This window comes from Eleutherodactylus coqui, chromosome 1, assembly GCF_035609145.1.
Source record: "Eleutherodactylus coqui strain aEleCoq1 chromosome 1, aEleCoq1.hap1, whole genome shotgun sequence".
NCBI lineage: Eukaryota > Metazoa > Chordata > Amphibia > Anura > Eleutherodactylidae > Eleutherodactylus > Eleutherodactylus coqui.
In genome coordinates, this window is record NC_089837.1 from 318,714,620 (window position 1) to 318,728,743 (window position 14,124).

General features: G+C 43.6%; 1 protein-coding gene across 5 annotated transcripts in view; it reads left to right on the forward strand.

Annotated features, from left to right (window-relative positions):
* Positions 1 to 14,124, forward strand: part of ADGRB2 (adhesion G protein-coupled receptor B2) — a 399,447-nt gene that overhangs the window by 285,496 nt on the left and 99,827 nt on the right. For all 5 annotated transcript variants that reach the window (XM_066575036.1, XM_066575037.1, XM_066575038.1 and 2 more), the window contains exon 4: positions 2,799 to 2,963. In XM_066575036.1, the coding sequence (XP_066431133.1) occupies positions 2,799 to 2,963 (165 nt within the window). The remainder of the gene's footprint in view (positions 1 to 2,798; positions 2,964 to 14,124) is intronic.

The window sequence follows — 14,124 nt, forward strand, 5'->3', positions numbered from 1 at the left end:
GACTACTCTTTCAGTGTCTCCTTTGCTGGCTCTACCTCCCCTCCTCTTCCCCTTGCTGTTGGGGTCCCCCAGGGCTCGGTCCTCGGCCCCCTTCTTTTCTCTATCTACACAGCCCCTATTGGACAAACCATCAGGAGATTTGGCCTCCAATACCACCTCTACGCTGACGACACCCAGCTATACACCTCTTCCCGTGACATCTCCTTTACTGCACCTTTACTCCAAAAAATCACCGACTGTCTGTCTGCCTTCTCTAACACCATGTTCTCTCTCTACCTAAAACTAAACCTCTCTAAAACTGACTTACTGGTATTTCCACCCTCCACTAACTGACCTCATCCTGACATCTCCATCTCAGTGTGTGGCGCCACCATAACTCCCAAACAGCAAGTTTATTATTATTATTATTATTATTATCACGCAGAATTCAAAGCCGCGGCATGTCAATTTTATCGCCGTCTCAGCTGCGGCCATCTTTCCTCTCTATGCGGAGAGACAGCCGCTACGGAATGCAGGTGGCGAATGCATTTCTGCTGCGGAAATCTTGCAGTATTTCCGTGCGGTACCACTGCGGTCATTTCGCAGGATTTACGCCCTGTGTGAACCCAGCTTAATAACTTACATATAAATATATCAGGAGACAATACAGAGATCTCTCCCATCATCTGTTTATATCCAGAACTGTGACTGTAACAAGGGGGCATTCTCTACCCCTAGAGGAAAGAAGGTTTCTACACGGGGGTAGAAGAGGGTTCTTTGCTGTAAGAGCAGTGAGGCTATGAAACTCTCTGCCTGAGGACGTGGTGATGGCAAACTTGGTAAAAGTTCAAGAGGGGCCTGAACACCTTTCTTGAGTGTAATAATTAGAGATGAGCGAACACGTTCGGCCCCGCCCCTTTTTCGCCCGAACACCGAACTTTGCGAACACTTCAGTGTTCGGGCGAAAAAGTTCGGGGGCCGCCGTGGCAGCGCGGGGGGGTGCGGCGGGGAGTGGGGGGGAGAGGGAGAGAGAGAGGGCTCCCCCCTGTTCCCCGCTACTGCCGCCCGCGCCGCCGCGCATCTCCCCGCCCCCCGGCGGCACCCGGACCTTTACGCGCGAACACTGCAGTGTTCGGCAAAGCCGGTGTCCGGGTGCGGATGTGTCCGTAACGGACATGTTCGCTCATCTCTAGTAATAATATTACAATATTACATTTCCTTTAGAGGCATCCCAAAATAGATCATTGATGACATGTCAGTGAAATATATCCTAAGGGTCAGACCATGGCCGTCCAGCAGTAGGGAACCAGACCTATTCCAAGATAGTTTGAAAGTTGTTTTGGAACAATCTCTTTTAGGATGCTCTCACACAGGGCAGTATTATTCTTCCACTGCTGCGATTTCAAAAACCTCCAAGTCTCATTATGGATTTTGAGGCTGATTTAAGCCACTGCAATTCGGAGCCGTGCAGATTTTGGTGTGGAATGTGGAATAATTCTGAAAGCAATTAGTGATATTTAACTGCAAACACCATGCTATCATCAGAAGAGTACGTTATGTCTGGTGGCTTTTATATAGTACTTGTTTCTATATATAGAAGCCTATATATTTATTTCCTCAGTAGTACTCTTTGGGGTATTTCCTATTCTCGGCTTGTGCTCAGAACGTATTGGCTTGCTTATTCAGGAATTGCTAAGAATAATGGTAAGTTGAACGGATAAATCATCCATCCGTGCCGCGTGAGAGCGCTTGGCATCAGGTGAGTAGTAGATGGAGTAGCGCAGCGGGGGCCATGAGAATTGACAATTTAGGATTCCCCAGATTCTTTTGGTCTGTTATTCTGCCTTCTAAAAAATGACCTGCGCATTGCTGGCCCCGGAGTGCGGCATACGGGCTTTCATGCATTTGCTTTCAGCTTTATTTTTGGCACCTGTATCATTCTCCAGATTAGTAGACAGGTGGGAGGAATACCTTTCTCTTTTCTGGCTTGTGGCATAGTGAGCTCGTGACGCAGCTACATAGAAATTGGACTTTCTCCCTCTTATATTGTATACCTAATCATTCGTAGAATGTATGTGTTTTCCTGAAGGGCTTTGAGAATGAGAGAAGAAACAGAATCTATTTATTCTATGGTCAAACTTATTTATTCAGCATTTTTCCGGTTGTGATTCCAGCACAGAGTGGTCCCAGCCCCTCTGATTTATGAGTCCACTTCTTGTATTCGGCTGGAGATTGATGAAGTCCAAGGATGCTTATGACAGACAGCATCTGAGCCTGCTTATATGAATATTTATGTGCCTGCTAATAATGCCCTTATGTCGGAGCTTTGTGTGTTTTGTGTGTGTTTGTGCCTCTTCGCACACTTCTATTCTTGGAGAATGAATGTATTCCACCCACAGAAGGAGGAGATTATGCCATTGTCTCACCCCTGGCAAAGTATCAGCCATTGTTTTGTGATTCTCCTATGATATTCGAGGCTGGCGCTATGATTGGTGCACATTTGTTCAGAAGGTTGTGCGTATTGTCACTATGAAGCGCTTCAGACATTGTGGGGGCTGCACCGTGATGAGGAAGGAATAAAGCAGATTGTCAGCCTCACTAATTAAGATAGACACGGCAGAAAATCTACCCGTGACAAAACGTTGGCCTTAGCAAAATACTTTATCACAGTGGCAGCTAGTGAAATAATACAGAAAAAAGGATTAAAGCGTGTACCTTATTATTAATCTACAAATGTCACACTTTAACAAAGACAGGATTATGCCTGTTATGTGCGTCACTCTGCCAACTGTTAACCCTACATTCCCTCGCTGTTTCAGGAGACCCCGCTGCCGAAGGATGGTCACAATGGGGAGCTTGCTCGACAACCTGCGGTCAAGGCACTCAAGTACGCACCCGATCCTGCGTCTCATCTCCGTATGGGACATTGTGCAGTGGTCCGCTGAGGGAGACACGGACTTGTAACAACACAGCTGCTTGCCCTGGTATACTCAGTTCTTTTACTCTCTTACCTAATACAGAAAATACAGCGATTGCACCATTTTCTAGAATTCTTCTGTCTATAGTACATTTCTATGTGTGAAGCTAGGATATTATACCCAACACTGTGTATAACTACGAGGGTGAGTCAAAAATTATTCGACTCCAGTTATATTAAAATTTTTGTTGGCCGCACTGTCTTATCAACACTTTCCATTGTAGATCGCTGCTGCCCAGTTACTGCAGTTTTCAATGCATTACGTCGGTTGAGTTGTGGCTGCAGTGCAAGAAAAATGGCTGCCCCACTTGTGATTCGCACAAAAGAAGAGCTGAGTGCAATGACTCGCTTTTTAAGCTTAAGAGTAAACGACAGAGTATAGAATAGAAACATCCTCAATCGGTGACCAAGAAAAAGTTCAAAAGTCGTCCATCAACTGGAAAATTAATGTTTACAGCTTTCTGGGATCCTCAAGGGCCAGTATTGGAACACTATCAGGAAAAAGGTTCAACAATAGAGATGAGCGAACGTACTCGGTAAGGGCGATTTCGCAATCGAGCACCGCGATTTTCGAGTACTTCACTACTCGGGTGAAAAGTACTCGGGTGCGCTGTGGGGCGGGGGGTTGCAGAGGGGAGTGGGGGGTAGCAGCGGGGAACAGGGGGGAGCCCTCTCTCTCTCCCTCTCCCCCCCACTCCCCTCTGCAACCCCCCGCCCCGCAGCGCACCCGAGTACTTTTCACCCGAGTAGTGAAGTATTTGAAAATCGCGGTGCTCGATTGCGAAATCGCCCTTACCGAGTACGTTCGCTCATCTCTATTCAACAATCAATAGTGGTTGTTGTATTGAGATGCTCACTGAAGAGCTGAAGTCTAAAGTTCAAACAATATGCAGAGGACTGCTACCTAAGAGTGTTGTGTTGTCGCATGACAATGCACGTCCGCACACCACTGCCCATACTGTCCACACTCTTCAAAAACCTTGTTTTGAGGTGTTAAAGCATCCCCTCTTCAGTCCTAATCTTGCCCCATTGGACTATCTCCCATTTGGTTTCCTGAAAGAAGCCCTAAGATTACGAAGATTCACTCCTGATAAATAGATGAAGACAGCGGTGCGTTTGTGGCGCATAGCTCAGGCTAAAACATTTTTAATGAGGGAATATGAAAGCTTGTTGACAGACAAACAAAGTGTATTGAAAAGCAGGAGGATTATCTTGAAAAATAATGTATTTTTCTTTTCTGAAAGTTGATTAAAATATACTCTACAGCCAGAGTGCGGATAATTTTTGACTCACCTTAGTATAATGTGTTTTTCTCATCCACACTGTACAAATAGTTAACTTCTGCGTATAAAAAAGACAGGGTTGGGTGAAACCCAATTACAAAGACAAAAGAAGTTATAATATGAAATATGCATAGGTTTTGATACATCAGAGCATGAAAGGCAGTTCAAGCTGTAAGGATAGAGACCACTATTTAATTGGAAATTACACCAGCAAGATTCCTTCCCATGCACTACTATCAAGTAACACACTAAATTTACATTTTCTTTTCCTTCTGTTGCAAATTTGTACTATAATAGAAAAATCATGAGCGTAGAATGATATTCCTTCCAATGGGATATTTATCTGTATGGTCGAGAGGCTCACAGCCTCAAAAAAACACACGTCTGGATGAAAACTCCAGGACTTGTTATCCCATAGTCACAGTGCAAAGAAAAATCCCAACCATTTAAAGCACTGGATTCCAAGGTATTCATTCAAATGAGCGGTGTTTAGCTGTATAAAAAAATTGCGCTGATTTTATATGCTGCGTCCAAAGATATGTCTTGCCTTATCTTTAGCAGAGATACACTGGAAGGTCCCATAGACTTCTATGGGAGCTGAAAAAAAAGCAGGGGGAGCGAATCTAGCTGCGTCCAATGTTGGGAAAAGAAGACAACTGGCTCTGTTTAAACATTAGCAGTCATTCCGAGGATTTCTGCTGAACGAGGGATTTCCGTGCTGCAGCGTACTTTTGTGCCGAAATGCTGCAACCGTGAGGCTGCTTCCACATGGGCGACGCGATATCACTGTGAGAAAATCGCAGCAATATTACATCGGTGTTGTGTCACTACAAAGTCGCGCATGGTGCTACAGATTGCGACTTGGTAGCACCACGTGCAGGGATTTTCGGGGAGGGGAGGAGGCTTAAAATATAAGCCCTGCTCTAAAAATAAGCCCTAGCTGCGGAAAAAAAATAAATAAATAAAAGAAATACATCACGTAAGCGGCACCGTCCAGCTCCGGCGCAGTCTCTCGAACGTCCCCAGCACCTAATTGAAGTTCTCTGGCATAGCTTCCTGGCTAGGCTTTTGAAAAACCCCGCCTCCAGGAAACTCGTACTTGATTGGCTAAGAGCAACAGCGCTCAGTTAATCAGAGCCAGCGCTCGATGAACCAATCACAGCCATTCAATGAATGAATGAATGGCTGTGATTGGTTCATCAAGCGCTGGCTCTCATTGGCTGAGCCACGTCATTTGAGAACCAATCACAGCCAGCCCTTCCTGGAGGCAGGGATTTTGATCCTCCAATCCAGGAAGGGGTGGTAGAATACTAAAGACAAGTGCTGGAGGTGAAAACCCGCTGCGCGCTGGATATGACAGTGCCTCTTAGATGATGTTTTATTTTTTTATGCAGCTAGAGCTTAGTTTAGGGCTTTTACGGTGGATTTCCTACTGTAAAAGTTGCATCACACCGCACGGAAGCTGCTTTTTCGTGCGATGCAACAGAAAGAAAGGCTCCATAGGGAAATATGGACTACAAGAAAAAAAAAATCGCAGCTGTGTAGAGAATGCCACGATTTTGTGGTTTCGCAGTTTTGTAGCATCGCAACAAAATTGTACGATAATGTTGCCCGTGCGGAAGCGGACTGAATGGCAGAAAATATACAGCTAAGGATCGGAACTTGATCGCAACTATTCATTCATGTGATATGTCCGCGCATACGGATGAACATGAAAACACATACGATCGGGTGAAAGAGGCCTTACAAATGACTGGCAACATGACAGAAGATACCCTATCATGTCTTTGCTATTGAGCAATCAGAGGAGGTATTCACTGCCTTTTGTTCTTAGCTGGCAGAAGTGGAAAAAGACACTTGAACGACTACAGTAGTAAAGAGGTGGTTGGAAAAAGGTCGGTTCTCCTATCACCTTCCCAGCCATACAAAAGGGGGTTTCCAGGGAGAATACTATTGATGACCTATCCTTGCACTTTAACAACTTTATTAATAAGAAAGGGAAGGTAAATTTGATGGCATGATGGGTTAGGATATCACCTGCATAGAGGTGGCTGGAAGTTAATGTAGAGTTAGCCAGAACTCCAAAAGAGAGTAGTAAAATGTCCAGAGAAAAAGACCTTAAATGTCTAATGAGGAAGTCAGGAATGCAATAAAGAAAAAACCAGGAGACAGTTACAAACGCCAAGAGAGGAGCGATGTTTGGACATGTTAGAAACTGTTGACTGTTTCAAATGCAGATGAAAGTTCTAGTGGAACGAGCGCTGACAGCCGTTCCCTACACTTGGCAGCTCTAAGATTGTTGGCAACTACTGTATGTGCTTTGCAGAGAGTAAAGAGTCAAAATCAAACTGAGGAGGTCCAGGAGGGACTGATGGCCGGAGCCATGTAACAGTGCACAATTATTTCATTTTTTAGTTATTAAAAGTACATGACCTAACACAAGGGAAGCATGAACACACACCACTACTCTGCGTCACCTTAGTAAAATGCACAATAAGGAATATAGCTATATAGCTTTTTAGAAAAAAGAAATTATACTGCAAGGTCAAACTGTCCAGCAATCACATGACCCAAAAGATGCAAAATCCAAAAGGATCTACAAAGTTAAATCCAACAATCGAGGGCGTTATCAACAACATAAAACTATCCCGGTGAAGAAAAGGTTAAACCAGCAATGCATAGCTTATTCTTCATCCTCCGCTGGGGATGTACATTAGTCCTTATGCTGTGTTTGAGGTCGACATGCACCTCATGGCTAATACACAGATCAAGCCCTTGGCGATGTGAGTGAAGAAAGGTGTGACGGAATTGTAGCGACCTTACTGCAGAATGTAGAATAAATAGCAATGGCGGCCTAGATTCAAGGTAGCAACATCATACACGCTTTCCAAGAACGTGAGTGCGACTTAGACCAAACCGTCTAGAGATTGCCAGATTTATCACAGTGGCTCCTGTTAGAGTAACTTTGGTGCAACTTTAGGCACCTTTGTCAAACTTTACACAACATATTATATTGGTTAGCTTACCTTGTGGCAAAAAATATTTGTGCATTTTTCTCACATTTTGTTGCATTTTAAGCCAGATCCGCTTCACGACAAACACGCGCCTTTTTCCACTAAACAACACCCACGGGTAATTTTCAAAAAGTATCTAAAACACATAATAAATGCAGTGCAAGGCATGTACACAAATCCTTTTGGTACTCAGCCTCCATCTCCTGATTAACGTTTCTCCTTTAGGCCTTATTCACATGACCGTATTTACGCAGGTATGTAGCCACGTAAAAAAATTAATAAAAAATCACCTAAAACTCATGACCATCTGAAGCACTGAGTTCCAATGTATTCATTCACATGAGCAATTTTCAGGTGCATAAAAAATCACAACGGGAAAAATAGCACGTATGCGACATTTTCACTTTTGATTTTATATGCGGCATCAAAAGACAGGTCTTGCCCCATCTTTTGCCGAGATACACAGGAGCTCCCATAGACTTCTATGGAAATGGAAAAAAGGAGGGGGAGGGAGTTACCTAGCGTACAATGCTAGAAATAAAACACAGCTGGCCTGATTTAACCATTACTAGTCATTGCGAGTATTTTACAACGATCAACGGTTTTTATCGCTGCTGTGTATTTTTTTGCCAATACGCAGCATCGTAAGAAGTGGGACTCGATCACGACAATTATTCATTCATGTGATAATATGGGCTTGTATAGGCAAAAGTAAAAACGCATATGGTTGAGTGAAGGAAGCCCTAGGGTTAATGCCCACGGACGGATTTCTGCCGCGTTGTACGCAGCAGAAATCCATGGCGTTGCCCCGCAGCTATTAGGTTCTATTAAACCTAATAGCTCAATGTTCATGCTGCGGAATTCCACAGCGTGAAATAAGCCACGGCATGTTCTAAATGCTGCGGGAATACGCGCGGCTGGCTTACATTGTCAATGGAAGCTGGCTGTCACGCTATACTTCCACTGTGGCCCAGCGGAAGTATCGCGTGAATACTCGGCCCCGCGCACCGCCGTCCACGTCATCTGACACTGCACGCGCCATGCGCTGTACTGCGCATGCCCGCCAGCCCTCCATGTGGGACACGTACGGAGGATCCGGAGTGGTAAGTATGGGGGTTTTGGTGGAGTTCGTCACGGTTGTGGGCATGAGCCCTTAATCTGTCTTTTTCTGGGACAGAACTTCTGCAATATATGAGGCTTATTTATAATCACCATCCTAGCGATAATGGTGCGCTGAAGTTTATTGTGAAGGTCTGCTGTTAAATACTGGAATCGGCTGGGGTGAACTGCCCACTTTGCTTTTGTATCAGAAAGATAAGTGAGTCTGCCTCCTCACTTTTAGAGAATACCTCCAGAAGCAATAAGCCATGTGAAGCACTATATGGCAGCATGCGGAGTGCTGCATGAGCTATCTCCACACTGCCTCTGTGTGCAAGGCTCTGCCATATTCATGGACCTACTCTACATTTTTCATTTCTGCTATTGCATTCCCAGTGAGTGCATTGCAGATTTATTATATAGAAGCAAACTCAATTTCATTGAATTACGGCAAATATGGATTTTGTGAATATAATAGCAAGTAGAATGTTTAAGTTACGAGATATCTGTAGTGCGTAATTATTATTGCCAGGGTATTCATACGAAGAGTCAAATATTGGTAATACACTTTGGGAGAAATTTACTAAGAACGGCATTCCCAACGCCGGTCTTAGTATATTTTCCCGCAGCGCAAGGTGCACTTAATACATGGAATAGCATAGACCTCTTCATGTGTTAGGTGCATCCTGGCACCTCTGTACACCTTCTCAGAAAAGAATGCCAGGTCTGACCTGGCATATATTTCTGGCACAATTTACGCCACTTTCTGGCATAAATTATACATAAATCAGTTGGTTAGGGTGGGCACGCCCCCTCCTGACAAGCCCCACCTACTCTATCTGTTTTTTTTTAAGTTGCGCAAATGTCCACTGGCGTAATACATCTTGGGAATGTCCCCCATTTCGCTATATATATGAAGAGAGCAAAACACATACAGTAGTGTATGCCAACAAGACATGCTCACTAGAGACTACTACCATAGCTGTTTTCTGTGCTGCTCTCCAGTAAACTGCACGTTATTCAAATGACAGAATATGAATAAGAATTGGCCATTCACCAACTGCATGACATTTACACAAACGCTGAGCCTTTCTTTCAGATTTGTCACCTATTTTGACGAAAGGCCTCTGGCTCCTTTCTTACTCCAGGTCTATACTGATGTTAACTAGGACGTATTGTAGGAGCTTTGTAAATGTCACAGAATGCCTCAAAAATGTCACTTTTTTGTTAACTACCGCATGTTGTAAACCTGGCACTTGCCATACAGCACTGAAGCCATTTAGCAGATGAGATGATGGATAGATAGACAGACTGACAGACATGAGATTGATAGATAGATAGATAGATACTGTAGATATGAGATAGATACATAGATATGAGAGAGATAGATAGATATGAGATAGATGTGAGATAGATATAGATATGAGGTAGATAGATAGATACATACATAGATAAATATGATAGATATGAGATAGATACCGTAGATAAATAGATTACATAGATATTAGATAAATAGATAGATAGATATGAGATAGATGTGAGATAGATAGATATGAGGTGGATAGATAGATAGATAGATAGATAGATAGATAGAGATATAAGATAAATAGATAGATACTTACATACATTGTCGATATGAGATAGATAGAGAGATAGATAGATACATGCATACATACTGTAGATATGAGATAGATAGATAAATACTGTAGATTTGAGATATATAGATACCGCAGATACATAGATTACATAGATATGAGAACTAGATAGATATGAGATAGATAGATATGAGATAGATGTGAGGTAGATAGATAGATACATACATAGATAAATATGAGATAGATAGAAAGATATATATATATATATATATATAGAGAGAGAGAGAGAGAGAGATATGAGATAAATATAAAATAGATAGATACGAGAGATATAAAATAGATGTGAGATAGATATGAGGTAGATAGATAGAAGATAAATAGATAGATACTTACATACATAGGTACCGTAGATATGAGATAGATAGATACGAGATAGTTAGATATAAGATGGATATGAGATAGATAAAAAGATAGATATGAGAAAGATAGATAGATATAACATAGATAGATATTGTAGCTATGAGATAGATAGATAGATATGAAATATAGTGTATATACTATATATACACACATATATATATATCGCGTTGGACTATGATGCTTAAGGCCCACCAGTGGAATTGTCCCCCCCACAGTTACATAAAAGTATTAGGCCCTATTCATTTCACACTTTTCTCTGTTTTACGAATACACTGGGAACATCTCCCTATGTATATGTTAGGCCTCATTCATATGAGCGTGAAAATCATGGCAAAGTTACCCGTGCATAAAAATTGCGGCTAACTGTGCAAAAAATAGCACTAATGGCCGATTTCCCATAATCAAGCCCCGAGCTTAATTACTAGTGAAATTGCCTATTGACATGATCGGGAGCTGCGAATTGCAGGAAAAAATGCACTGCTGTTCGGAATTCCCTCGGTTGGTAGAAATTTTCCTAATGACTTCTAATGTCTAACTTACAGACACCTGTCTTCTTTTCCGAGCATTGGACGCAGCTTATCTCCCTCCCCCCTTGTTATCCAGCTCCCATAGTAGTTAATGGAAACTCTTGCGCATCACACACCCAAAGCAGTTCGGGTCCTTTCTTTTCACGCAGCAGTGAATTTCAGTTGCGGGATTGCAGTCACGCATGTTCTATTATTTTAGGTGCACTTTTTTTTTTTTGCGTGCCTAAAATTCTTTTGTCTGAACGTTTCTATAGGAATCCATTGGTTCTAATAGTCAGTAATTTAGATGCACGAACACGCTCCTGTGAATTAGCTCCCAAATGGAGGTTGTGTCGGGTGTGTAACAGTGACATCTGTCACCCATAGACTGTAATGGCATTCATTTAGCGGAAATGTCATGAAAAGCTATAGAAAAGCTCATGACATATACGTTAAATAGATGTGGCATCCATCAGCCATGGGGCCTGTCTGAGCTGGTATATACATGATATATACATGAGTGTTGTTAATGCTAGCACAGCCCCTGTATGTTTTTCAGGTGTCCTAGAGGTGAACTGGCAGTGTGGCTAGTCCTAATGCGGGGAGTCCTTGCCAAAAGCTTCTACTGGACCACAATGGGAATTACTGTTGAGTTTTTAGTGTATAGCTGTGGTTCTTCAGAATCAAGAATCTTCATATGGTCATGTGTATAAGGCCTAAGCCCTAAGGGCTCCTTCACACTGGCGATGGCGATATCGCTGCGGCAAAATCACATTTTTGTTCACAAGGTTTTTGAGCATCAGCGATGCTTCTTCCTGGTAATAATCTTGCATCGCTGCCGCCTGCGATTTTTTTTGATCGAAAAACAATAGGAGTTTTTAATGTCAAAAACGCAAATTCGTGTGTTGCGATGCTATAAATGGGAGGCTCGATAGGGAAATATGTGGAAGAAAAAAACTGCAAAATACACAAAGATAGAACATGCTGCGATTTACAAACCTCGCAATGTCGCAGGACAGAAAACATTGCAAATGGAGATGAAGCCATTGAAAAGCATGGGTTTCATAATTCTGCATTTTGTCGCACAATTGCATCGCTCAAAAATCGCGCGTAAGAGTATGAGAATGAAAACTGCTTTTAGTCTCTTTTCACACGAACATCACAGTATGCTATTCATACAGAACCATGACAACAAGGAAGGATCAGTTTTTTTCTGCGGAATCTCCGGCAGAATTCTGCTATTTTCAATTCTGCATCAAAATCCACATATTAGCAGTGCAGATTTTGGTGCTGAATATCCTGCAGGAGGGCATTTGCCACAGCAATTGTGCGGAATATTTCGTCCTGTGTGAGAGGTCACTATCACGTTGGGGGCATTATTGTATCTTGTCACCGCCATGAAGAATGGGTGGAAACAAGATGAACGCCCCCAAGCGATGCCCATAATGTTATTGGCTGGCCTGGAGAATGGGTGGGCATTATCTCCGCTCTAGCCTCTGTAACCCTGTTTCTGCAATCCTGTCCCCTGCTGACAGCTCCTGTCCTATTTGTGCTCCCACTGAAAGCTGTGTATGCCTGCTCTCCCGTCTCCCAGCGATGCCAGAGATGCTGTCTGCCTCCATGCCAACCTTGTATCCAGCGATGCCATCCCCCAATGGTCACTGTGTCTAGCTGCTCTCCTGTCCAGGTCTTGCCGCTGCAGCATCACTGCCAAAGCCGCATCCTGGAGCTGCCCTAGCAGGAGCAAGAGCAGGAGCGGCCGCAGCGGGACTGCCGGAGCAGCTTCCACGACCTGGCCGGCCAGGGGCTGCAGCGTTAGCTGCGGCACTGACAGCGCCGATTCCAGGAGCTGGCCGACCAGGAGCAGGAGTGGCCGCAGCGGCCATGCTGGAGGCACTTCCAGGAGCTTGCTTTATTGCCAGCGTGAGGAGAGTGCTGGAGAACACGTCTGCAGGAAGTCCATAGTGCAGAAGTCGGTTACAATGCACAAGGCACAGCGCTGGATGGCTGAGTGACATGAGGCTGGAGGGGAGATAATGTCCACCTATTCTCCAGGCCAGCCAATTACATTGTGGGCATTGCTTGGGGGCATTCATCTTGTCTCTACCCATTCTTCAAGGTGGTGACAAGATACAATAATACCCAGGCTGGGTAGGGTCACTTCCCAATGACCTGGTGAATGGTCAAAAACAGTTATTCATTTATTCACAGATTTTCAGGAGGAATAATAAAGGAATTTTGCAGTACAGAGTTCTTAAGAAAAGTTAATAATTATATTAATCTTTATTTATATAGTGCCAACATATTCCGCAGCGCTTACAATACAGGGGAAATAAAACAAGACCACGGTTACATGAAGTAATCAATTGATGGAGACAGTAGCGGTGAGGGTCCTGCTCCAACGAGCTTACATACTACAGATAATGGGGTGATACAGAAGGTAAAGGGCTGGAGATGTGCACAGTATTGCGAGGTGGAGAGTGAGCGATGTTATACACATAGACAATGGTCAAATTGGGCCAAATAGTGACTGAATCGGTATGACTGCAGGGGCGGTTGATGACAGCTAGCAGGGATTGCAGTCAGTAGCACAGGGGTCATGTTATCAGGTAGAGTACAGAGGGATTTGGTTTAGGAGATAAGGTATGCATCCCTGAAGAGGTGCATTTTTAGAGCACTCCTGAGGATTTGTGTATTAGGGATTGCCCGGATAGTTTTGAGTAGCGCGTTCCAGAGGACTGGTGCTGCTCTGGAGAAGTCTTGGAGGCAGGAATGAGAGGTTCAAGTTAAAGGGGTACTCAGTCTGATTTTGTTGGCGGAGCAAAGGGCACGGGCTGGGTGGTGGATTAAGATAAGGGGAGCAGTGTAGGGCGGTGGGTACTATGGAGAGCTTTATGGATAAAAGTAGTGAATTTAAATTGAATTCTGTATTTGACGGGCAGCCAGTGCAGTGACCGGCACAGGGCAGAGTCGTTCGAGTAGTGGCTGGACAGGAAGATGATCCCTAATTGTTATTTTATGGGGACTGCAAATAGTCACTTGAACAGGAATGTTGGGAGAGGTCCTCTTTACAAATTATACTCTCACAAGACTGACTCGATTCATTATTTAGAAGAGAACAATAATTTCCCAACTTTGCACATTGGCTGGCAAAAGGCATTTTGCTCAGAAAGCCTGAACATGTTGCCAGAAACCTAGGCACACATTATGTCAGCCCACAGGGCTATCTCCACACATCTCAGCATGCAGCAT